At 41.2% G+C, this 26,759-nt stretch overlaps 1 protein-coding gene across 10 annotated transcripts in view; it reads right to left on the bottom strand.

The window, feature by feature from the left end:
• The window catches only part of plekha7b (pleckstrin homology domain containing, family A member 7b), a 64,907-nt gene extending 38,576 nt beyond the window's left edge, over positions 1–26,331 (bottom strand). For 4 of the 10 annotated variants that reach the window (XM_053864770.1, XM_053864768.1, XM_053864772.1 and 1 more), the window contains exons 1-3: positions 25,885–26,328; positions 25,720–25,796; positions 25,561–25,618 (exon numbers count right to left, since the gene is read on the bottom strand). In XM_053864770.1, the coding sequence (XP_053720745.1) occupies positions 25,561–25,618; positions 25,720–25,796; positions 25,885–25,967 (218 nt within the window). In that variant the 5' untranslated portion in view covers positions 25,968–26,328. Of the gene's footprint in view, positions 1–8,524; positions 8,644–8,855; positions 8,910–15,142; positions 15,294–25,560; positions 25,619–25,719; positions 25,797–25,884 lie in introns of those variants that run through there. The other 6 variants (XM_053864766.1, XM_053864771.1, XM_053864778.1 and 3 more) reach the window with 4 other exon arrangements.
• Between the last annotated feature and the right edge of the window lie 428 nt (positions 26,332–26,759).

Here is a 26,759-nt window from a genome sequence, read left to right as displayed (position 1 = left end):
GTTTTGAGTTGCTAGTAGAGTAGGGGGAAAAAACTCGATAGACGTGGCATAAAGCAGGGGGTTCTTAACCATTTTGATCTCGGGGCCCACCTGTCCCAGACCAAATGGACCCGGGGCCCATTCAATAGAACTGATTCATTACTCTTGATTTTATTTGTGATCAACAACCATGTTTAATCTAAGTGAATTCAGTGACTCACTACTGCCACCATATGTGACTAATGTATTAAAACTGAGCATCTCGCGGCCCTCACGGCTCAAAGGTGTCAAGCAAAAAAACTTTTAGCGACCCAATCATGGGCCCCGGCCCTATGGTTAAGAATCACTGGCATAAAGCATTCAATCGTCATTCAACTGCGTTTCCCAGCGTGGACAACACATACAGTCAAACACCATCCTAAAGCCTGAAGCACCAGTAGCTTCAACAACAGTGTTTTACTAGAATTTAATAGTAGCATTAAACCAGTACAAATTTCCACAATTTACCATTTATCTTATGCATGATGTGTGTGTCTAAGTAAGAATTTTTACTGAAAGCAAGATCAATGACAGAGAGTGAGGACTGTGGTGCTATTAACATTAGCCTTAGAACGGACGACAGTTTAATGCCCCCTTTTTACAAACTCCAGACCCTCATCCCTCTGTAAACACAATGATACTAAGTGTGAGTGCATGTATGTGGTATGCACTCACACTTAGTATCGTAACTTTGTTAAGATATGGGTGCTGGAAGTTGGGCAGCAGGTTGACATCACATCACCTGACATCAGACAAAGAATCGCAATATAAATCAGAACCGCGATATTAATCGATTCAGCACTCAAGTATCAGGACAATATTGAATCGGGCAAAATGCATATCACCCAGCCCTACTTGTAGTGTAGCTAGTGTCATTCTTGAACTACTGGATTATTTTGCGAACATTTCACCTTTATTCCAACAGACAAGTGATTTATCTAGAAGGCATGGTGACATGGCGTTTGATATGGTGATATGAAATGAGTGAAGCATTTGAAATATTTCCTTTGTCTAAATCAAAATCAATAAGATTTGGTGATCCTTGAATCAGGACCGCCTGCCGGCTCACCCAGTGATGAAGTCTAAGTGATGTGCAGGTAAACACTGTATACTCACATGGAAAGGTTAGGATAGTGTTGACATCCGGTATAATTTTGAACAAGATTTGAACACGGTATCCCACATCAATACTGATGAATAATGAAAAACAGACTCTACTTGCCTCCACTGCAGGTCACAGCTGCAGCGCACTATGCGGGAACACACTGACAAAAACTGCACATTAAGCTGTTTAATGTAAATAAAATGCCTTTTCAGACTTCCACATTTAAATAAGGGCAACAGCTAACTGCTTGCTTGGCAGCTTCATGGCTCAAATACAAATATTAAAGAGGAAATAGGTCATATATATATATATATATATATATATATATATATATATATATATATATATATATATATATATATATATATATATCCTTTTTTTCTGAGCTCTGTGGACAAACACGGTGAACCCACTTCGGAACTTTATCTTGTTTGAAAACTAATTTGTAGTATCTTCTACATTGTTTGGTGGTTCAATAACCATGACACTACATAACCTATGTTTTTTTTTTTTACTTTAAAGTTCAAAACTGGCACTACTTTTATTGATGTTGCACATGATGTCGTTCATTATTGCTACTGTTTATGTCATTGGCTGAAGAGTTGATAATACATAACCAGTCTTCCAGGACACTCTCAAGATATGTATTAGTGAGTGTGACGGTGCTCATGAAGTGTTCAAGATGGGTGTCACTCAGGTATGCTTCAATCTGGGGTGGAGGAGAACAAGAGTTAGACAACAACCACTGGGCTCATCCAACCATCAAGCAATGACCATTTATTTTTAGTGTGGAAATTGTTTCAATTTTGGTCCTAGTTTTTGTATCGATGCTGTAGCAGATGTGTCTGTTATTTTGTAACTCATCCACTCAATCTCAGTGTTTGTTGGCATCAGGGTACGTATCTTCCTGATGAACGTTAAATAATGTTAATGTTAAAGTTAATAATGAACTGTTAAACGTCTGCAGCAGAGGGATGACAGGACTGGAGCATCTATTCTGGACCTGACCAAACTCTAGATACTTAAAAAAGTCCCCGCCCTCACACTTGCTCTCTTTTCTGCCTTTGTTTTGGAACAGTCATGAGAAACTCTTTCAACTCAGTGGAACATGAACTCCTGAAAATGTCATCACGTCGCCCTGATTGTCATTTGGAGCATATCAGGGTGATTCATTTCAGAGTTCCACCAATCTAGAGGAAAGCAATTATTTGATGGAGTTGCCAAATTACATAGCAAAAAAAATTCAATCAGCCGTCAGAGGAGAGAATCGATAAACGCTCCAAGCTGCCAGCAGAGGAGAACGGAGCCTCTGTAACTGTGGGTAAAAGTGTCCGGCTCTTAAGGTTGAGAGGAATCTGCGGCATGGACTGTTGTTATACTGTAATTAGCTGTTGCTTCTGTGCTGCAAGACATTATGCAGCGAGAGGATCACATGCTGACTAACCTTTGGTGGATTCAAGGCAGGACACTGCAGGAGCTTTTTCACTCTTCCAATGAGGGAGAGCTCTTCATGCAGACGCACGCAAATTTATTGGAAAAGTTATCTGACTTTGGGAACAAGGACACGAGGCAAACAAATCCCACCATCCAATTCCATTTCATCACTGCGGTCATCTAATTCAGTGTCTTCGCTTAAAACCACTTTTACGAGGCAGTGTCATCTTATTAGTTTACATTAGAATACCCACAGTAGTTTTCAATGGTCTTTGCTCTATCGTAATTGATTGGACAGCTGTTAAATCTATTCACAAAATCATTTCAGATTTTGGTTCAATAACTTCAGACGGGACATATCCAAGCATTTTTGCTGTCGGTTTTTAAAAGCTCCACATGGTTCACAAACTCTCGGTCTATGCAGTATGTATGCAAGTGTCCCCCTGGAGAGCCAGAGGAGGTTCATGGACAGGGTAAAATCTGGGCCTCCAACTTGTGCTGCTGCCTCCTTGACCCATCCTTGGATAAGAGGAAGATGTACCAGAGTTTAGCAGTTTTTTATACCTTCATGTAGTTTACTTATTTGGGTTCCTGCATTTAAAACTCATCTGTTTTGTTTTGATTTTAACAAATTCGAAGAATCATTTGTTGTTGACAATGGAGATTTAGCCTTTAGCGTTCAAAGGAGGCCAGATATGATGAGTATTTTAAACATATTTAGCATCACAGAAAAATGTGTTTTTGTAGCAGCTACATGACGTCATCAAGTTTTGATGACGAAAACACGTCATTGTCTCTCACATGACTGCCCCATCAATAGTTGCTCAAACTTACTTTTAAGAATATTTTAAGAAGGGATGCACCGATACTGGTTCAATACCCAGGCTTGAGTACTCCTACTTGTACTCATAGAATGTCTACACCATGTCGATACCACTCTATGGCAGTGCGCACATTATGAATGTCAGTTCATGACAATTTTGTAAAAAATGTGTTTGTATGCATTCACTGCACGTATTGCAGTGAAACAAACTAATGTTCGACACATTGTACTGCATACAGTTTGTTTACTACTATGGTAACAATCACAAGTTGCAGAGATTCAAGATCTGAAGCAGCGATCGCACATACAGTACTCTCAAGACAAAGTGACCCCCTAAAAAAACTAGTGCCACAAATATAGGCAGTTGCTAAACCCTGAAAGCACATGCACCCTATAAATATTGACTTCTCCCCTCCCCAAACTGACACTGCACTTTTCATTGTTGAGAAAATTAGTGAACAGTGCACCACAAAAAAAAAAATCAAAACCCATATTAACACAAGTAAATGTCCACAGTATTTATTTTGACACAGCTTCATTGCCACTCAACTTCAAAATAATCATTAGAAATCCACAACATATGCTGTGATCTGGAGGTGTGAACTTGCGCATTGATGGAGCGCAGTATGCTGTGCTGGTCAGATAACAGGATTTAGGGTTCATTCCTCTGCTCTCCATTCAAGTGTAAAATTGCTCACAAGCAAAACAGAAACAACATGCAGCTCCTGGAGTGCCTCCTGGAGTCGTGCACTTGCTGCAGAATCTCATTATTCTGAAATCAAATTCAAGTTTGCCTTCCCCTTAAAAGGAATGATAATGTTCGAATTTATGTCAATATACTTCTGTTTACTCCTTATTAAAATAATCCGGATGGAGAACACTGTGTTCACAGCTTCATAGATCGAGATTATCCAGAGCCACAGTAGATTAAACCACAAATTTAGCTAGAGAGCAGTGAAGTAAAAACGAGCCACCAACCTCCTTGAGGTTTCTTAAAGTTATAACTTCAGGGATGTTGTGACAATTAGAGCGTGTGCATGTCAGAGTTTGTCCTAAATTTTTGTGAGAGGGAGCAGTTAGATAACTATCATGATTAACTTTCATGATGATGTACTTTTATTCAGAATTATTTGTTTTGATATTTACTTCTTATATGTGCGTTAATGTAATTACCTTAGAATACATTCATACCGAGTTGTTCACATTAAGTATAAATGTAGCCCAAGTTATTTGTGGTTACTAATTCATTGAAGAACTACCATCACAAAATCCTTAGTCACATTTACCAATCAAAAAAAAAAAAAAAAAAAAAAAAAGTTAAAATAAAATGCAGTTTCAATACCTATATTTGAGACACAAAACTAACGTAAATAAAATTAAAAAAAGACTATAATCAGCTGCATTTTCTCCTGGTCTGAACCCTGCGGCTTATAAAACAACGCAGATTATATTTGGATTTTTACAGGTTCATGGCGCCAAAATATTGAGCCTCATCATATAAAGAGATGATCACCTGGAGGACCGGAGGCGAGAAGCCGCAGCTGAGACCGGCTGTGGTGTCGGAACTTCCGACACAAAGAAAATGTAAATGAAAGATGTGAGGAGTTCATGATTCAAATACAGAAGATTGCAGAGTTAGTATCATAGCCAGTCTCCATGCTGGACACCGTTTTCTAGACTAGTTTAGAAGTGATCCTCATGCATTTTCATGCACCACTGACCTTTCTACAGCACAGACAGCACCACTGCACCCGTGGCTTATAGACCAATGCAGCTTATATATGAACAAGATCAATTTTCCATCCTAAATTTTGTGGGTGCCACTTATATTTCGGTGCATTCTATGGCCCGGGATTCACAGTAAATAAACTGTCGACTAAAGCAGTAAAAGTAGGACGTGGTCCACCACCACAGCAGACATTTCTCAAAGATAAAAGCAGATGAGTCAGATCCGCTGGGGGATGTTTTAATCACAAGTGCGTCACATCACATTAATGCTATCAGGGCTTTACTCCTGCTGATAACACATTCGCTAATAACAATAAGTGGAAAAAATGACACCTAATTAACATGTCAGACGTAAAACTGACAATAAAAATGAGAGAAGCAGGTCGGTTTGGCCCTGCCAGAGACTTTTTTCCCAGTCTGTGATTAGCACATCAATAGAAGCAGTTCAAAGGCAATTTGTCTCCGTGGACACGCACACAAAACCACTTCAGCTGCAACATCGAGTTTCATCAAAGGTCCAGACCGATCGCTGAAGATGAGCTCGACAACAAATTGAACCACTTGCCTGAGGAAAACCCAGGTTAATTAGAAGAACACGAGGACCCCCCACTTCCATCCTCCTGAGTGTCGGCATTCACCCACAGAAGTGGTCAGAGAAGGAGGCAATGTGCAAGAGCATACATTTTGCACGTAGAAACAGCAATTCAAGTGATATACATGCTGTAAACCACTCAAGACATGTCACCATACCACTGAACTCTTCTAGAAACTCGCCATGTGCTGCTCATCCCAGAGACACAACTTCGTCACACATGAGGCGAACAGAAAAAGTTCCTCTAAATTTGACTGATGCACACCGGTGTAGAAATGGCAGACTGTTCGGAAACAATTCAAAATTAAATCAGTGTCACCAACTTTGAACAGTGAATACAACCAGAGATTTAAAAGAAGCGATGGTCAATACTTGGCCGGAGTTGAAAAATATTTTGAAAGCTTGTCACATAAGGTAACAGCAATTGCCGACTAAGGGGAGTGGATTTATATGCAAACATTTCAGGTGTGTAAATGACTGCAGCTCTTCCAAAGTACTGTACTCGGCTCACATCCTTGTCATTGTCACCTAACGCCATTCGGAAATGTTCCATTTCTGATGAACTTTCTTTCTGCTGATTTCCACTTTACATCCTAAAGTTTGAGAGTAAGCTGAATCTTCGAAGCTACACAGCAGCCACACCACAACAATTAGACATCAAAACAGATTATAGCCGTTTCTTTGTGAATAAATAGGCTTGCATAGAATATTTCAATACAATGCGTTCGTTCAGATTTTTACTATTTGCTGGCTGTGCATTGCACCATAAATATTAGTCACAATAAAACAATACAGAAGGGTTTGTGTATCAGTATGCTGTATCACTGTCATCAACAGTTTACCTTTTGTTTTCACAGTTCACTATAGGGCCTTTTAAATACGTCCAGCTGTCATCTGTGTGTACAGTCATATCACATGAACTACGAAACAACGGCCTGGAAATAGAAAGGAAAATTGGAAAAACATCACAAAAGCAGATACCACTGTTGACTTAAACATCCAAAAGTCATTTGACCACCTCCTTTCAGTCGGGAAAACAAGCCCATGCAGATACACTCCCACACTCTGTGAAACTTTTCCCCCATGTTCACTTGAGTTAAGACACAAGCCGTCATCTTAACTAGGACCTCTCCAGAAAAGAAAGGAGTCTCCCGGTCCTCATCCAAGTTCAAGTCGGAAGTCACTATTATGTAAGTCCTGCATGAGCATCCAAGGCGTGGTGGTTTATTTTAAGTGCATTATGGATATCTGAATGCCTTAAAAAGAGAAATACTTCAGAAGAAAAAAATGGTAAATAAACATCCCGTCTGAGACTGGTGTGAATCCGCTGCTAAAGAACAGCACCAGACCATTTCGTTGCAGTAGGCTGTGATGCCAATGAACACAGTTTAGCCTCCATCACGAAGCCAAACACAGCTAATCGCTTGGCTGTGCAATGTAGGGCAGGGGGAAAGGCGAGGGGGGATGCTAAATCTGACCAGAGATGGAGCAAAAGGGAACGCTGCTTCCTCTGAAGTCTCGGTGAAGGGTGATCCACTTTTCAAAAAAATTTTGATGCGGTGCCAGTGACGTGTCGTAGTCATGTTGTCATCAGCGTTTCTCATCAAACAAGTGTGTCTGACCAAAGATGCTTTGCTTCTCCTCAAGTATTGCCTTAGTGTTCATTTGAATTTGACCGTCTCACCCTTGATTCCCCGGAGGCAGCTCCACCCATGTGTGGGAGGCTTAATGAGCAAAGTGATCGCCGCTCTGTAAGCAGGATTCTGACCACGATTGTGAAAGAACAGAAGGCTAAGAGGCGCAACAGAGAGACAATCAGATGAGCTAAAGTGAACCCAACATTCCAACTGCAAGACAGTCAGTTAAACAGCAGACCACTGCAGAACAAAGGTATTGTTTTACTCGAGCAAAGGCCGCTGTCATGGTCAATGGCATAACGTGCAAAGTCCTTTTTAATTAAATGGGCTTCCGCCCAAAAAAGACTTGACCTGGCCTGTGTCCTGAACAGTGATGTGAAGGCAGCATGAAATATAAATGTGTACAATAACAAGAGAAGAAGAACTTGGTGGTGGGTGGAAGAGAGGAAACCAGCTGTGTTATTCAGAGGATGGCAGCATCTGTTTTCATGTTCATGCGCTGTATTTTATGTCGTTCTGACACAAGGAATCCTGACTAGCCATTATATCCAAGCTTCAGAGAGACAGCATATTTCTATTGTTGTTCATATCAGGACACATGCTTCAATATCAGCTTCATTATGAAGCTTGTTGTTCTACTTTTGGTATCAATCAGTGCCTGAAACATTTCAGCAATGCATCAACTACACTGTAAGCATCTTTTTGTTGACACTGTTAATGTTATACGTACTAAAATTGCTCTAAAGCAAAAGCAAAAAGGCAACTTTTTTACTATTATTCATGAGCAATACATAATACTGCACATATTCACCACGAATAATGAGCATGGCACAAAGGCTGCTGATCTTGCTTCACCTATACTTTTTTACTTTCGTGATTTCTATACTCAACATGACCAAAACAACACCGTTGGTCAATAAACTGTTCTGATTCTAATTCTAGTAGGAGATATCAATGTCCCATGATCCATTCATGGCAGTAAGTCTCCAGTAAACCCATGACCTAAAGAGTTAAATCCTGAAGCACTTTATACTTCAGTTTTTTTTACTGGACTCTGTTCCTGTTCATCTCTACTAGAGCAAACATGATACATCATCTTCCAAGTCAGTAATTTAGTAGGTCTGAGTCTCTTTCAAAAAAAAAAAACCACGACCACAATTGGCATAACCACAGGAGAAAAACCATACCTGCAGATCTTTGCAGCAAGTTCCATGCAGCTGCAGCCATCCTCCAAAATACCCAGTCCATGCATTTTGTTAATTCCAGTGGAGGTTTGAGAGATGGACCCAGTCTGACTACTGCAAACCTAAGAACACCAACACTCAAGACACAAATAGCATGAAATTTGCTAACCTATTTAATCCAGAGACATAAACAGCCATGAAAACAAGTTAAAAAATAATTATGTATATATTATAATTATCTGTGTTTCCTCATTTTGGCACACAACAAGCTCACGGGGTGAAAATCTGTTCGAAAAACATATCAAGGTAACATAGATAAATGAAGGGAACCCACCATCCAGCTGCGCCCACTCTCTTGAGCCTGCAAAAATGGAGAACCATCTTCTCCTGTCAGTAAAATATCCTGTCCCACTCACTGAGCTCAGTTAGGCAACATGACTAATCTATTTGAAATCCATCGTATCCTTCAGGATTACCAGCTAATCCCTATATTTTAATGCCATTTCATTAAAGCCACGTCGTTGTTGGTGCTTGTGTCTCTTCTGCTCCCCCCCAAAAAAACTGGATCCGCCAACAATCTGTCTCAGCTTACCCAGTGTGAGACTAAGTCTCTTACACAATCTCCGCACTAATAGTCTCCACTGATCACTTCACTTTACAATCATTAGGGTAATTACGTACGACTTTGAAACCAGAAGCGTCTCGCTCAGCATTAGTTCAATTGTTCCCTCCCAAGGTTCGTCATTGTTTCTGTTGAACCATTTTTAAATGCAACAATTTTCATGTAGAATCTTCATCTTTTAGCTTGTCCCTCTTCACAAACCCAAATGTTGTTCACAATATTTAAGTCTCAGTCCTCCCTATATAGCCAGAGCCTCCAACAGTTGCACGTGAAATCTCAGTTGGAGTTTGCTCTTTGGAAACTTTGATCAAATATCGTAGGATCTGTGGTTTCAGAGAAGCAGTTTTCCACCGTTTTTTTCCATTTTTGTAACATTTTGGGCAAAAGATACATAGTTTGAGCAGCAGGAAACCACTGTTTAGGAGGAAATTTCCTTAAATGCTGCATCACAGCACAAGACTGATGGATGCAAAATCGAGCAACTCAAATTGATAGTCACTTCACTGACTAAGAGACATTTCCTGAAGCAGAACATGACCACATGTAGTGTTTCTAGGTGGCACATTATTGTGTATTCCAGACAAACTCCCTGAAAAAATGATAACTATCATTCGTGAATAACTTACAAATTTAAGGTCATGCTGTTCACGTGGTTAAAAAGCCACCTTGAGCCACCAATGTTAGTTACAGGACAGCAATGTGCTCTGCACACATGGAGCAATGGGGTGTATCAGATCATTTCCCACCAAGTGGGGTGCTGCTGTACTACAGTTTCAACCGTGCTGCTCTGTACAGTTTTAACCTCCTTGTAATAAGTTGAAAATGGACTAAACACAAATTTAAAACTAAATTGTGGGCACTTCAACACCTCCAAAAATGACACGCCACTGCCAGCCATACATGTCTTTGCTCAGCCACATAGCTGAGGCAAAGAGAAACCTCCTCCAGTCTCTCTAGGGGGACAGTGCGGAGCATCAATAATCTCTCAAGCCTGTGTTGGGTCTTCCCCTCACACCAATTACGCTACATATGAATGCAAGCTTGGTTTAGTCCAAAGAGACTGTTGTAGACAAATGAGAGAGTCAAAATTACTTGAAATATCATCCTTATAATTTAATCACAGGAAACTCTCCTAGGGTTAACAACAAAGACATTTCAGACACTACAAATGTCCCTGCAGTAACTGTAAAACCAGCTGAGTGTGACATCACCACCTCCCTCCTGGGACTGTGCAGCATCCAGGGCCGATTCGATTGCAGATGCAGAGAGTGACACACTTACAGTAGAGCAAGAGATGCACTTACAATTGCACTACTCTTGATCACAGTATGAACACAACACAGCAGCCACTAGAACCACACCACAAGCCAGGCGTCCAGATTATCAATAGACAACCTGTTTTATAATTGTAATACATTCCTATCGACTGCCTTTTCTTATTCTACGCACTCCTTGTCTTCCCGCGACAGAGAGCATACCACGCCATTAATTCGCTTGGAAATGTTAAATGAACCGCAGAGGACTTGTACGCTCCATCGTGTGACCTTCTACAATAGACTGCCATTCTCTTCTTCTGTTGTAGATTATGTTTTATTGTCAGGTATTAATCCTGCTGCATGTGCGCAGAATACTAGCTCTTGGGCAACACACCTTCAGGAAAGCACCAAACTGGGTAGCGATCCTCAACATCTCAGCCGAAGATTCCTCTATTTTATTTTTTCTTACTTTACAATTCCACTAACATGCAACAGTGACATAAGAGGAGAAAAACAAGAAACAACACTGTTGTGAGTGAAAAAAAAACATCATGGCATGTAGTGTTATCTATAGTCCACAGCAGTTTTATTTAGGATGTTTGCCAGACAATACCAAACCTAGTTAATAATTTTTATTGTACTTCAGCGCTGTCAAAAAAATGAAATCCCTAATCTCAATTGATCGCACTGAAGATGAGTTAACTCATGATTATGGCAAAATAATTACCTATTATTCCAGTTATATTATACGAACGAAAGTCTTCCTTAGAGATACATTTAGAATAGCTACAAATGTGTGATTCAATTTCTATTAATTGTTGTTGTTAAGTTAACTCAGCTCGAGTGCGATGAAATGGGATTAAACATTACAAAATATTGACAGCTCTATTTTATATTATTGGTAAAGGTGCTCATTTATGCTAGTTATTGTAGATTTTTAGACATGGAACCCATCGTTCATGTCGGCATAGATGCTACTCATCATGATACTTGGGTTACGTGACACAGTATCACAATATGTTGCAATACTCTGTGAAGTAAATTTCACATATTACTCAAAATTGAAAGAATAATTTAGTTAAAACTATTTTCAGAAAGTTTTGTTTTGTTTGAGATACATACAAACATGTAATTTATCACATCGAGTTTGTCACATAAACTAATCGTCCAAACAAATTATTATTGTTATTTACATACTGAAAAGCATTCTAGCTGCTTGTGCTCCCTGTTTACACTTTTATTACTATTTATATGTTATTATTTTGTCACATCCTTCACCCTTGACTGCGTCTACAGGAAATTCCACAGTTGCTCCTGGTGATAGTTGCTCCTCGGCGCCACTATCCCCATCACTAGCCAAATGTCACATTATGCCAAATTACTTGTTCCATTCAATGATTCATACATTCCACATTCCCAGTCATGCTTCTGCCACGATCCCTTACACCACATTCTTCCACATCTTCAGATTCTTCATCTGTTTAATTCGTCCCATCTGCCAACTGACGGTTATCGTATCTGATTTCTGATGTTTGGCTTTGTGATAATTTATGTATTTACCCAACAGTGAAGGCCAAACACAGCTGTCACGATTGTCTCACATCTGTACAAACATGCTGCAGAAACAAAGCCCTCAACGCTGTTGCTCCTACTCACTGTCTGCGTCCAACTCATTATCATTTTATTGAGGAAATTAAGCGGCTGGTTTAATGAAATTATGTGGGCTAACATTTAGTAGTGGGGGCTAAATGTATTCTGATGCTATATTTAGATCGGGAGCAGCAGGAGCTTGTAGAGACATTTCGAGGCTTATTAAGTCCAGTGTCATAGGAGGGTGTGGGCCCACATCTGCTGCACAGCTCTCATCTGGTTCCGGGGATAGTTCTGGCTCCATCTTAGCAGAACCAACCCTTCGGAGGAATTTCCACCCCGCTCACAAAGCCCTTTCTTTAATACAGTCTCGGGGAGTTTAAAAGGACGCAGCCGTACCACACACACTAAGCACAAAAACCATTATGTCTATTCTAAGAAGTATTAAGTCTCCCCGGGACTGAGGAGCTTTTCCGTAGCAGGGTCACCTCTTTCCTCTAATGCCGTCTCCGCTGGGATGTCTCCTGCGCCAGATTTAGGTGCCTTATGATTTAACAAGCAAAGGTTTTGCAGACATACTGCGGGTGTCACAACGGACGACCCGCAGCAGCTGGCCACATTTATCCTTGAGAGAGCGCTCCAGAATCAGAAGCCAGAGAGGGGCGAGTTCGCACATAACCCCCTCATCTGTCAGTAGTGTATTCCGTCATTATTGAGCCCATATTCACCTGGAGCAGCATGTTTGCGATACACTGACCAGAAGGTGCCCTGGCCCCACCCTCCCATATCTGCTCCAGAGAGGTGAGAATTTGTCGCCTGGTGTTTACAGCTGCTGAGTGACAGCAGTCAAAACAGTAAAACCAAGAGCTGCTACTGTGAGTGCTACACATGAACACTCATACAGCACCCTCACTTTCACTGGTCACTTCTCAACATGCCAGCATCGAGCTGCAGATTTGACCATGGCACCGATCAATTCCTCTGCCAGCTGACTCTTCCTTTGCTTGTCAGGGTGAGAGTTACAAGCAGCTTATGAAAAAAAAGTGACTCACACAGATGTGCCAGCAAATGTCATATTAAACGTTATATCTGTCTTTAAAATAACATCCTCATGTAGTTAAATATAATTGCTTTCATGCTCATGGAACCGGCCCAATGCAAATATAAGAACAGACCTTGAATGCACCATAAAATAAGTTTCAAGTCCTCATATGCAAGCAAGAGTATCAGCTTTGAGACCTTCTTTGTATAAGAAGAATGGATAATGCTTCAAATAAAACAATAAAAAAATTGAAATATGAAGAATATTTTATTATTATTATTATCATTATTCCAGAATCTCCATCCCTGTAGCATTTCTCAGGCTAAATTAAAAATTATTAAAAGGCAAGTCATCTTCATTTCTCCATCATCCCCTAGTGTAGTACAGGGTCTTATACAGCTCAGTAAAGATGACCACCTCCCAAAAATCATCAAAAATAGCGTCAGGGTGGACATAAGTGATTCATATCTGCAGGAAACGACTGACTTTAATAGACTGAAATATGCTCTACTGAACCTGGGATCTGGGTTTCTAATCTATATTACCATGAAAGGTAGGTGTACAGTTTTAATCAGTCAACTCGCAAGTGTTGCTATCCTGGTGTACAAGCAAGATAGATTTCAGTCGATTCATATGCTGCGTATAATCCATCCGTGTGGGCCGGGCCCCACAAACAGCTGTGCTACAGATTGAGGAGCAAAGCCATGTAAACAAACACGTTCCTAGGGGGGTTCTCTCTCTCTTGCACTGACAAGGAGGAAGCTGCAGTTCTAACCACATGGACATCTGTGAATTAACTATGTACATATAGGACGACATCATAATCGGGAGAGAGAGAGAACGCAGTTCTGCTGACATCGGCATCGTGACCTGTGTTTATGAGCCACTGCAGAGAGCATTTCCACTGCCTCACTTGACCGACAGGCTAACTTAAATCTGCGTTTCTTCTAACATGTTGGTGCTATGTCTGTCGAATATATACTCCCTGCTATTGCCATCTTCACTTCCAGGATATTTACTCCGGGCATTGGTTTGTTGTTGCTGAAATGTTAGTTAATAAAGCATCTCTCCACAGGGCATAAAACATTAATAACCACCAGTAAAAAAATATATATTCCCTCAAGTGTCTCACAGTGCTGCTGTCTCTCAGCCCAGAACACCATCCCGCACCTTGCAGCTGATCTCATATGGCTGTTCAAACGCACGTTGCCAGTACTCCAAAGCTGAAGCGACTGAAGCAAGGACAACCAATTAAACTCAATAAGGAAGTTGGGGTGCAGCAGTGGCGCAACTCCTTTTACATTGATCGTACTGATATTTGTTCTCTCAGTTCAGAGAGTTTCATTATGTTTAGGTGGCCTTCATTCGTCCTGTTTTGTGGTGATAACTTCTTCCTGTTGCGCACAAAAACAAGGTCCTTATAGATACTCTCTTGTTTGTTGGAGAACCAATCGGGAGTGAATGCGAGCACTGTGAAGTCAGTGGAAGTTCAGCAAGCCAGCTGGTCACATGACAGTCAGTGTCGCACTTGTTGCAGTAGCTAACTTGATCACTAGTTGCCTATGAAGCGTCCTTTTAATCAGCTTGAAATATATTGATCCATTTTTACCATGCACGTGACAGTTTATGTTACTACATATACATAATCCTAAACTTTTGTGCCATCAATGACACTTGTAGCCATGAACAAGTCGCTGCTTTGAGAGAGCGGAAATAATCCTTGACTTAAGTTGAGAAGGTATTGAGCAAAACATTTTCAGCAAACACGTGAAGTAGGTTTAAGCATTAAAAACCTTCATTTTTTGGATAGAAATTGCATATAATGGTAGCATATTAAGTGTGCATGTGTAAACGTGCACTGATTGTTGTGGGGTGGAGACATATAGTCAAAATAAATCATTCTCTTGTGAACACGAGAAACTTTCAGCTTTAATAAAGCAACACTAATAACCACATTATATAAAATATCTTGCTACCATAATAAAGAAGGAAGTGGCTTCATACTTTAAATATAGTTGGAATTTGATTTTATTATCTGAATGTCTTATGGTAAGATGCTCCGAAAACAATATTCCTTCTATAATAACTCCTCTCCTGACAATGATACTCACCTGTCAATAGAAAAAGAAATCCAATTTCAGTCTCCAAACAGTGAGATCTTGATAATGAAGCTTGTCAGTAAGTAGTGTCCTCAGCTGTTCTGTTGTTGTCTGCACAGTGAGGAAGCAAACGTGCTCGGTGCACAGACGAAACAGCTGCTTCAGCGCTCCCTCTCCAGTCCTAATCACTCTCAGAAACACTGCCAGCACCAACAATACATTTCAGCCCAGCTTCTCAACAAAACAAAAATGGTAATGCTATTGTATTCAGCCCCCTGTCCTAAAGATGGAAGGAAAAGCGGGCGTCAGGAGTCTTTCGCTGAAACTCTACAGCCACCTCTCACATCAATGCCTGAAGATGAGCACTAAAAGGCTCACTGCATTGTCCAGTCAAGTCGAAGTGCTGACCTTGGCTTTAGGCTGCAACCAGAGCCCTGCGTCTCCCTCAGATCCCCTTATATCTGATCACAGCCCAGTCAGCCATCCAGACACGGAGGGAGGATGGAGGACGGGCTGAAGCGCAGGAGCAAGCAGGGGCTGCCGCTCCGTCAGACGCGGAGAAGAACATGCCGTGGGAAGTTGTGTATGATGCATGGAACTGACCACAGTGTCACGCCGAGTCAGTGAACAGGTCCCCACAATGCTACCTTTCAAACGTGCACCGTAGTAAGCAACACTTTTTAACCACACTGGTGCCACACTAGCTCAGTCAAGAGTCAAGTTACTCCCTCTGGATACAAAAAAAGTCTGCGCTCTGATGAACTTCATTGAGCAGCAACTACATTCGGCTTATACGTGTATTCCACTAATAAATACTAGACAAACCAGTCAGTGATTTTAATCTACTTCAGTTTAAATAGATCCAGTGTAATTTCTGCTTTTTTTCTGACGCTTAATGTGTTATTTATGTGTCAAAAAACAGGATTTTGCAACATGTATCCCTTGAACCAAATTGTAATTTAAGATTAAATTAGATTAGAAGACCTTTCTTAGTCCCACTGTGGGGATGCTGTCACTAACTCCTTATTCATTCAACAAATAACTTAGTTGATGATTGACTGGGAGCGGAAACGTTTTAATAACCTTATCATTTGAGGAGAACTTTTATACAAAGGTTTTAAAGGAAGACTAAACAGCACACTCTAGTGGCAACTCTTGAAACAGCAAACCTGCGACAGATCATTTCAGACATCACTGTGAATACAAAAAAAAAACAGATGTTTTGCCAGAAGGGGTGATTGTAGCCATAAAGAAAGACGTCAAACAAAATGACTTTCAGTGTCTCATGAAATGATTAAAAGGGATGGTTCCTCGGATTATAAATATTAGATTGAAGGCAGCGCTGAGAAATATCGAGTTGGAAGGGAGCTTGATTCATGCTTTTACTAAGTGCTACAGAGGCACGAAATCTCTACATCAAAACATGTGCTGCCTCCCTACAGTGGACAAAACCAAGCAAAAGATTTTCCAGTTGCACCTCATTAATCAGATGTTATCAGTGTAAACTATACATTAAGGGTGAGAATTAGAAAATATTCCAAATGGCACCCATAAGCAACTATCTGGAACTGGCAGTGATAGTTTTGATCAACCACAAATAGCTTGGCAACTTTTGGGCTCAAGCAAAGGTGCCCAGTTTAGTTAAATAAGTCGAGCTGTCACTGAGTTGCATTAAAATAAAGAAGCCATCCCACTTCCTTTTGCATCCTCTTCTTGTTGTATAAATAGAAATGGACCCCTCATGTTTCTGTCGCAGTTACAAGTGTCAAAAACTATTTAAATACAGCTCTTATATCCGGCATAAATACATATAAAAGGATCGGCACAGAATGTAACAGCTACCGGCCGGCTGGCTTTTGATGTGTACAAGCGAGCACAATAGTCCCATAATATTTTAGACTTCAACATGCCTGATGTGCTGCAGGATAGAGAGAGAGCGCCACCTTGTCTCTCATCTGTGATCAGAACTAAGTGGGACCTGCACCTTCCTGCAGGGCTCGAGTCAGTTCTGACAGAATGCGGCAAGGAGAATTGAATTCTATAGGAGGGAGGTACACAAACGGCTTCCTCCTGAGAGGCCAGTGAAGTTGAAGTCTTAAGCTGCAGAACGGGAATATCAAACCAAACTAAACATTTAAAGAAACGTATTTATGATCACAGATGAAGAGCCAGTTGTTAATGCTCATACAGGTAAAAGCGCAGATAAACATGTTACCTTCCTTCAGTCTGCCTCTCCTCCCTCTCCACACTGGAGGGCTGCGGCTCGGTAACCAGCACATGGTCAGCCTCACCGGTCTTCAGACCAAAGGGCAGGCAGCTGCAACAGCAGGCTCCCATCTCAGCTCCAGCATCTCTGTGTCCTGCTTCCCGTCTGCAGCTCCTGCCGCAGCTCGAACTGTCAACCTGCTAGTGCTGGTGTCAACGGCTTATTCCAAAATTTATCCACATCAAACAGAGTCCACTTCATTCACAGCGGGTCCCAGTGATAAATAATTCAGGGCAAAATCAGGCCATATAGAAGGCTGCCTTTCTTCCTCGCACAAACAACAATTGTTGCAGTGACTCAATTCACCCTTTGTAGACTTGTCTTAATAGAGCGTTTGAACTTTTTTGTACGCAAATGGCACCGGACTTGAGCCCCAGTTGACAGCTCTGTTTAGAAAAATGCAGCAAACACCATCAAAGTTCATCGAAATATAAAGCGTCTGATTATAAAAGTTAGGGTGACTCACACCTCCATAGAAGAGGCTCGACCAGTGGAGATGGTCATAGACTTCAGGAGAGTCACAGTTTCTCTGTCCCCTCTCATGTTGGCTGGTTTATCCATTCCTATTGTGGACTCCTTCTGCTTCCTGGGAACCACCATCACTGAGGACCTCAAATGGGAGCCAACCATCAGGTCCCGCATCAGGAAGGCCCAGCAGAGAATGTTCTTCCTGAGGCAGCTACGAAAACTACGACTGCTGACGAAGTTGCTGGTGGAGTTCTACACGGCCATCATCCAGTCCATCCTCACCTCCTCTATCACTGTCTGGTACAACAGCGCCACCTCCAGGGACAAGAGCAGACTGCAGCGCATTGTACGTTCTGCTGAGAAGGTGATCGGTTGCAACCTGCCACCTCTTCAGGACCTGTATGCCTCTAGGACCCAGAGACGTGCAGGTCGGATCAGAGCCGACCCTTCTCACCCTGGACATGGACTGTTTGTTCCTCTTCCCTCTGGCAGGAGGCTACGGTCCATCCAGACCAGAACCTCCCGTCACAGGAACAGCTTCTTCCCCTTGGCCGTCAGACTGTTGAATCCGTGAACAGCCTTGTTGTTATTTTATTTTATTTTATTTTATTTTATTTTATTTTATTTTATTATTTATTTACTTTTTGACTGCACGTTATTCAAAACACTTTCCTAGTTAGTGGGCTCCCCACTGACCATGGCAATAAATTTGATTCTGACTCTGATTCTGATCTTCTCTCCCCTCGAATATACATTAAAGACGGCATTAGAGCTCCGCCAGTCGCGTGATGGACGGACCGCGCTTCAAGGCCACGGATTTCTTCAGCATGTTTTCGGTGTGATTTGTGGCTGTGAGCATTTGCATGTGTTACGCATGACAATGACATCCGTCACATCATGGCCGGGCGTCATGTTGAAGGCGCTAAAAAGAGCGATCATCTCAACCTTCACATTCAGTTGTGCTGCAAAGGCAAAAAAAGGATCGCGGCACAAATTAGTGAGTCAGCGTTTAGTTTAAAAAAAAGAAAAGAACTTTGTTCAAAGCTCACAGTTTTGAATGTTGTATTAAACCTGGTGTTTAGAGAAACTTGACTGCCTTACACTAAAAGAAATATTCAGCCTGCAATGAAACCATAGATTCTCTTACAGAGTCACATACAGAATCTGCTACAGCCACATAAATTACACACACCTTCCTCTTCCTTCCCCGGTAGTCCTCCCACCACACGATTTAAAAGCTGTCATCCATGACTGGCAGGCTAATCCATAGATCCATGAACCTCCCAATTTAATTGGTGTTTGTTCAACACCTCCGGCAGCATCCAGTGTTGCTCATTTTGAACGTGGAATAACCTTCCAACGTTTTCCACCTCATCATTATCTATGAATAAAGACGCACACTCTCTGATTCATTCATCCTCGCGGCTTCTGCGTCACCTTCGACTTGGCAGGAATGAAATCCATTTGACTGCTGCTGGGAGAGTCTGTCATCTGTTTTCAATACTTTTCCATTAAGAGACCTTCTTTTGACAAAGATTTTCGGCGAGCGTCCTTGCAAATCTAGTTCATTTACATCTTGGCTGCTGTCTCATTTCTCCAGAGTATTAAGATAACAGTCATTAAATTATCTCCCTCCTCTGAGATGTTTCCTAAAGGCTCCGGTCATTTTCTGCATTTATGTCAGTTAATGGGAAAAGACCGGCCTCATAAGTTCGGCGTAATGAACTGAATGAGTAGAGAAATCAGTTAACACAAGGGTTTCATATGGCTATGTATGTTCGTGGGTCTTGCTTTTCTTTTTTCTGTCTTTTTTTATTGTTTTCTATTTTTAAATTTCAACATGATTGTTTTGCAACATCCTCTGAGACCACTTCACACTCAACACCTGCAGGGCAAACTGATATAATACTGCTCTGCCCACTACATACAGTAATTAATAGGGATGCAGCGAAATAAAACATTGAGGCCGTAGCCAAAAAAAAAATTCAAATGATTGGCAGAATACCTAATAATACCAAATACAAATGTTTTTTAAATATTGCATAGTCTTAAATACATGTTACACATAAGTTTTTGACATTTAAAAAAATATATCAGCTTTTATTTTAAAAAAAAAACTTTTTTTTTATTATTATATTCAAGTCTTTCAAGTCATTCGAGCAAAACATAGATTCCAAAAATACCCACAACAGACAAATTCTTCCACAAATTACAATTTGGTGTTAATGTTAATTGGATTAGCCACAGTATACAGGCTAATAATGTAAACAAAAGGCTCCACATAGTTTGCTTGAACACTTGTTGCAAACTTTGATATTATTCTCGATCTTCAACAATTTAATAGAACCGAAAATTCCAATACTGTGTGCAGACTTTGGCTCACTTCATCGCCATGACAATGGACAGAGCCAGTCGTACTTGATATTTGACACCATGGACAACAAAGAAATGAGAAAAGAGATGAGATAAAGAGGTGAGAAAAGAGATGAGATAAAGAGGAAACATGAGATACATGGCTCAGAAAGTCGAAATGATTTCAACTGGTGTTGAACCGCTCCTGTTCTGGCAGCAAGCGGTGGAGTCGGTGCTGTCACTGCTGTCACTGCTGAAGTGGAGGACTGGTTAGCCAGATTCATAGACCTTTGAAAAAGGTTGGAGTGAGTTGCCAGAGCGAGTTGCCAGAGTTTCGTCAACGGGATCGCTAAGCTCTTTCTTAAAATATTTTTTATCTTAAAAAAACACATGCTATTCCATCACGTTTTTATTGAAGTGAAAATCATCGCTCGGTGTTTCCACCGCGCACAGAAACAGTGCACACTCTCAATCATTTCCAGAGCCAAAGATTTAAAAAATACTGTTCGACCTTGATTTGTCGCCCCACTGTGCTTGACACCTCTCAATGTGGACCTCAATAAAAGAAGAGCACGTAGGTGTCAAACAAACACGCCAGAAACCGAATGTCAAGTCCAGCCTCATAACCAAAAATGAAATCGAGAAACAGCAGCGCAAACATTTTCCCCTCTGATACCGACATCATTCATCCCTTTACATTTGTTTGCCAAGTCAACAAAGCGCACTGTGTCCCCTGCAGAATGCTAATCCAGCTCCTTAGGGTCATTCTCGGGCATCAGGAAGCTGGAGGAACACATAGCTACTACGCTAGGTTCCTGCAATTTGGAATAGTTGCCTCATTTCTTAGTTAGGAAATCGATCAAACCTCAAATAGATCTATGCTTATGGAGCAATTGATCACATTTCACTTAATTTAGAGGACTTTCAAATGGGTTTTAAAACCCTGTGTCTATTGATTGAGAGACGTTATCCTTGCACAGACTGAACTAATGTCAACTATCCGTCATTGATGGTGAGTTTTATTTGGCACACATCAAACAGACCCTGCCTCCAACACATCCAAGACATCCATTGCTCTTTCATCAGTCATATAAAGTGGAGTTGGTCCTCCATTTCTTCAACACATTGGCTGTTATCATGTATTTAGCTCTTACAGGCCACTTAACTCTGTACTTTAAATTGAACCTTTAGTTGTGCCTTTGATAACAGATGAAACACAACATTCAGTTTACTTCTTCGACGCGTTCACTGGCATTGATTAACACCCCAGGGAGAAGCATCTCCACACACATTATCCAACATCTGCATCCTAACCCCTTCAGGGGCTGAAAAGGGGATGATACGGGGGGATTAGTTTCAAAATGAGGTCACTTCCTTTGAGATTTTGAGAGTGTGACAGCCCAACACATTTGACTTCAGAAGACCTGCTTCACTAACAACTCTTTGGTAAACTACAAAGTTTTAAAATAATGTGACAACAAAACACCCACTGAACCGTTTTGACTGAACGCACTTGGAACTTGGAACTCTCTCCCTGAAATCGCCTCAAAACGAATGAAATACTCCCCGACTTAACCTTGGTTTAATGTAACACAACAATAAAGTGTTTAGTGGACAAGGAAAGCAGACACATAATGGGTCTGAAATGATCTTTATTAAGCTCAGAGTAAATGAAAAAGCCCTCCATTAGCAACTTTAAAGGATCATTACCACGAAAGTCCCCACCAACCTCACAGTACGAACCTTATAGACCATAGCAGCAGCTGCTCACTGAACCCAGCAGTCAGCTTCATGTTTGGTTTTTCTCTATCATCCACTTAGGATGTCACATAACAATCATCTGGTTGCAAATATTCATTGGTGTGAAAAAGAATGGCAACATAAAGGTACCAGATACTTTATTAGCACCTCCATACATTCACAGCACTGGCAAAAGATAAAATTGCTTTATTCAGAGAGGCGTGCTTCGTAACTGCGATGAGATGAAGTTGTCGTCATTCATATTTCATTTCATGCAGTTTAATCCAACCACACTACATCTTTCACTCTCACTGCATTACTAGACTTTCTCAAGAGAAAACAGAGAGAAATTTGGTTTCCAAATTCAAGGGCCTTATGTCCCGACGCCCGATTTACAAAAGCATTCAAAACCCTGTGAAAATATCTTTGCTGTGTGTGGTTGAGAGGTAGTCTACAATTCGAAGGCTGGCTGTTGACCCTAGAAACACAAAGATTAATACCCCAAGTAAAACCATAACCAACCGAAATGGATAATGCCATGTGCATTGTGATGTTTTAAAAATCATAACTCTACTGCTGTTTCTTCCATATCTACCAAAGGAGCACAGGCTGCACTATTCCAGTTTGTCTTTAACTCCAATGGAATTTGCCCTCGATAACAAAGAAGCAGTCAGAAAGCCGATAAAAAAACATTGTTCCGGCAGCCAGCTGGGTAGCAAGTTGTCTGCTTATTTACAGCCCTGACGATACATCAAACTTCTCTGCGGCTCTTTGTTTGGGACCTCTTAATCCACACACAATGCAATGAGTCACTGGGAAAAGAAAATGGTAAGGTTTTATAACAAATTTGTCTGAGCATTGTTAAACAGCGTCAGAAAGAAAGAATAGAACAGAAAGTCGTTTTATTGTTGTGTGGGAGAATAAAAGGCTCCATGTTCTGTACTCTCTTCCCGTACAGTTTCTATTACTGATCATTGTCACTGTAGAATCACCTCTTCACAGCATCTGACCACAACAGATAGCTTAGTTGATGTATTGGACCCCAAATAAATGCCTTCTGTCAGGGACAAATGAGGCAAATCTAATTAGACATGGCAGAACTGTGGGTGGTGTTACAGAAAAAGCCACAAGTGGATGTACTGTAATTCACAATAATCCAGCTCTGGAGGGGATTTGATGTCAATGTGCTGCTTTTCTGATATTTTTTTCTGAGAGTGATTATCGGCCTGCCTGAGCAAGTTGACGTGACTCTGTGTTTTTAAAGCTCCCACAGGGCTGACAAAACCAGGGCCAAGACATTTTGGGGACAGAAAGCTTCAGAAATGCTGCTGAACAATCCGCTTGTTGGGTGTCTTTACCGTAAAACACAAGTCAATGCGTGAATCTGACAAAGCAAACTTTACACTGCAGCGTGACTTTGTAAAGCCTGTCCTCCTCTATGCTTCAATAATGCAATCATACCATGCGTCTCTGTCACCACATGGTCACACCCCTCCTGCAACCTTTACAGTCTCCCACTGGCGTGCGTGCACACACGCACACACACACACACGGGCTGCACAGCCATCTAATGGAGAGCATAGAGGTCCTGCGTGGAAGATGTGAGGGGAATTTTAATAGCTTTCCTGTCCTGCTCTGCGTCGCCTCTTTCCATTCACAAGGCTGTAAGCAATAATAGTTTTCATCTAGCAAATGGGACCCTGACTGCATCACAAGGCAGCATTATTACCTGCATACCAGTGGCATATAAACACTAATAATTTGGAATCCATTTGCATATTTTAAGAGTAACACAGGGGGCCTATGGTTAGCAAGAAGTCTTAGCAAGGTTCGGGGTTCAAACCTAGTTCAGGACCTTTCTGGTTGGAGTTTGCATGTTCTACCTGAGCCTGCGTGGGTTTTCTCTGGTTTCCTCCCACAGCCCCCACACATGCTCATGACAGGCGAACTGTCTGGGGTGTATTCCTGCCTCTCGCCCAATGACCACTGGGATAGGCTCCAGCACTCAGTGTGACCCTAGTTAACTGAAGATGTATGTGTGTATAAAATTAACACAAGTTTAACAACAACCATTTTATAGTGAGGGAACTGAATTAGCGGCAAAAACTGTTTCCTTTTGAGCCCAGTTGTCAAATACAGGTCACCAAAATCAGAAATACACTTAGAAGTGGCAGGTTGAACAGGGTCAAGATTCATGAATGTTGATGAATAAAGGGCACAAATGTAATGCTTTCATACAAACATGCAGAAAATAGCAGGATAAGCATCCAGGTAGTTTGAAAGGGCCATCTTGCTAGATAGATGTGGGTCTTCACCAGGCTTTTAGCTAGGAGAACAGGGGGTCCAGAAAACACCGAAATACTCCTCCAATTAAAAAGAGCTTTGTAGCTTTGTAAACAATTGTCTTAAGTTAGGAACTTATCAGCAGTTTCCTCCTGACACTGCATGGCAGAAGAAGAACGCACTGGCAAGCCCTCTCTCCCGCATGTCTACAGTCACCCGTCTTGGGTTTAATAAATACTGACTGTCAATTTGAAACCTTCACAGTTGCAATTTGTTTTCGGGAGGGGACAGGATTTCCATTTTAAATTTTAGATTCACCTCAAGTAGTCTCTTCAAATGCACAATCAGCAACAACAATGGTAATAATGGACAATTCTAGTCTCGGGATCAGATTGGAAGCAAAGAAATGTGGTGAATCCCTTGCGTTCTCAGCTGTCATGTAAACGCGGTCCCTCACGTGAACTTCACATTTAAACATGCGTCTCGTGTTCACTGGGCCCACTTACAAGTAACAACTATATTTGACTGAAATGATTATTAAAGGGGCACTATTTTAATTTGTGTCATTTTCAAGAGTTATCTGTTAGCAAGATGAAACAACAGAGAAGGAATGTCATTCATCCATTTCTGAGTTTACTTTTACAAATAACAAATATTGCGCCTACCCCAAACACTTTCCAACATTCCTTTTGCACAGTCATTGTGTTTCATTACTTGTTCATGTATTTGCACTCAGACAATGTAAAAATTTTTGCATGACCAATGCCAACACTTGCATTTTTACAGCGATGCAGAGCTACTATATTAGTATGTAAGATTTCATTGCTGAAGAAAAAACAGTGCACACGAGTGCCATTCTAAACATGATGAGCAACAAAGTTTAGAATGTTTCAACAGTGAATTGAGAGGATCCATAAAAAGATAACAAAAACAAGCAGAAGCCAAATCGTATATATATATATATATATATATATATATATATATATATATATATATATATATATATATATATATATATATATATATATATATATATATATATATATATATATATATATATTCTACTCCATGACACTTGACTTCAGACACCACCGAAACACACGGGTCCAACAGCATCTACTCTGACGAAACTGAAAAACCCAATCCAAGCTAAGCTTGGGTTAAGCTTGGTTCGGTAACCCGTGTATCCTCTCGGTGAGGTGGTTCGGTGCCGGTGCAGCGCCTGCAGTGCAGCCCTGCCTCCGAGTCAACAACGCGTGGTGCAGTCAAAAGCAACAGCCAAACTTTGCTCGCCGCAAGAACGTGACAAACGCGCACTCACTTGATGAAGTAGCTGGCTCCTTCTTCCGTGAATCCTTCCTCCCATCCTCTCGGAAGGTCTGAAAAAGCAGGAATAAAAGAGGAATGTGGATCAGAACCCGCGCAACAGCCTCTCGCACAGGGCTCAGGTGAGCTGTGTTTCAGTGAATCAGAGCCGTACCTGAACGTATCATGTGTCCGGAGTTAACAGGTTCTCCAGTCCGAGGATGAAGCCAAGTAGTGTTGCGACTTTTATCGCTGCAAGAAGAAAACACCTGTTACCGAACCACCATTAAGACCACGGCCGGTTCGTGCGGAACCTGCGGGAGGGCTCCGTTCTTCGTACTTAATAAAGAACACTCGACCATCTCGGCAAACTCCGTACGACCAGCAGGCAGGTAGAGTGTCCCGTCCGAGAGGTGCCGCCATGATTCCTCCTCTCCGGCTCGGCTGATCCCCCCCTCTCCCTCTCCCTCTCCCGCTCCCTCTCCTTCTCTCCCCGTCTCTCCCTCCCTCTCCGCAGACATTTCCACGGTGTCCAGATAATACCCACCACCCTGCACGGCTCTTTTAAAGGGGACGAAGGAGCAGGCTTTTCGCTTCTCACTGTAAGTCTGCGGGCGGATTTGAACCCGCTCTGAAAAGGGACACGGAATCAAGTCTGCTGGTGAAAGAAAGAAATCTGTCCATCAGTGACCTCTCAAAACCACGGTTTCAGTCGCAGACAACAAAACTTTAAAAGGTGCAAAACGTCCTGGCTAATCCTAAAACTACATTTAGGGAAATGTTTATCCTCTAAAGACTATTAAGGGATTACATGAATGCCCTTTAATGAATGGGACAGTGGCGACTCCTCGTGACGTCACATGTTCGAAGTTATGCAAAACATTCATTGTATGTACGCAATGCACCCAGCGAAAAATATTTTTTTATTTTAATCCAACGTGCTTGCGTAGTTATTTGCTGGTGACAATTAAAGCATCTTTCATCACACATTAGCATGAAGCTAAAGTAATTACTTTATTATTTTATTATTATTCTATTTACTCATAATTATAAAGGTGATCTGAGAGTCTTCTATCATTTAAGATGATACAGTATATAGTCAGGCTAAACCGTTAATAAGTACTTAGTAATGGTTAATAATAAATGTCTGATACTTTGCTACATGAATGAGTAGTTTACTGATTTCAAATATGTGTTCTATAATCTTCAGTGCTT

This window comes from Synchiropus splendidus, chromosome 5 (assembly GCF_027744825.2).
Source record: "Synchiropus splendidus isolate RoL2022-P1 chromosome 5, RoL_Sspl_1.0, whole genome shotgun sequence".
Classification (NCBI taxonomy): domain Eukaryota; kingdom Metazoa; phylum Chordata; class Actinopteri; order Syngnathiformes; family Callionymidae; genus Synchiropus; species Synchiropus splendidus.
This window is presented reverse-complemented; position numbering and strand designations above follow the sequence as displayed.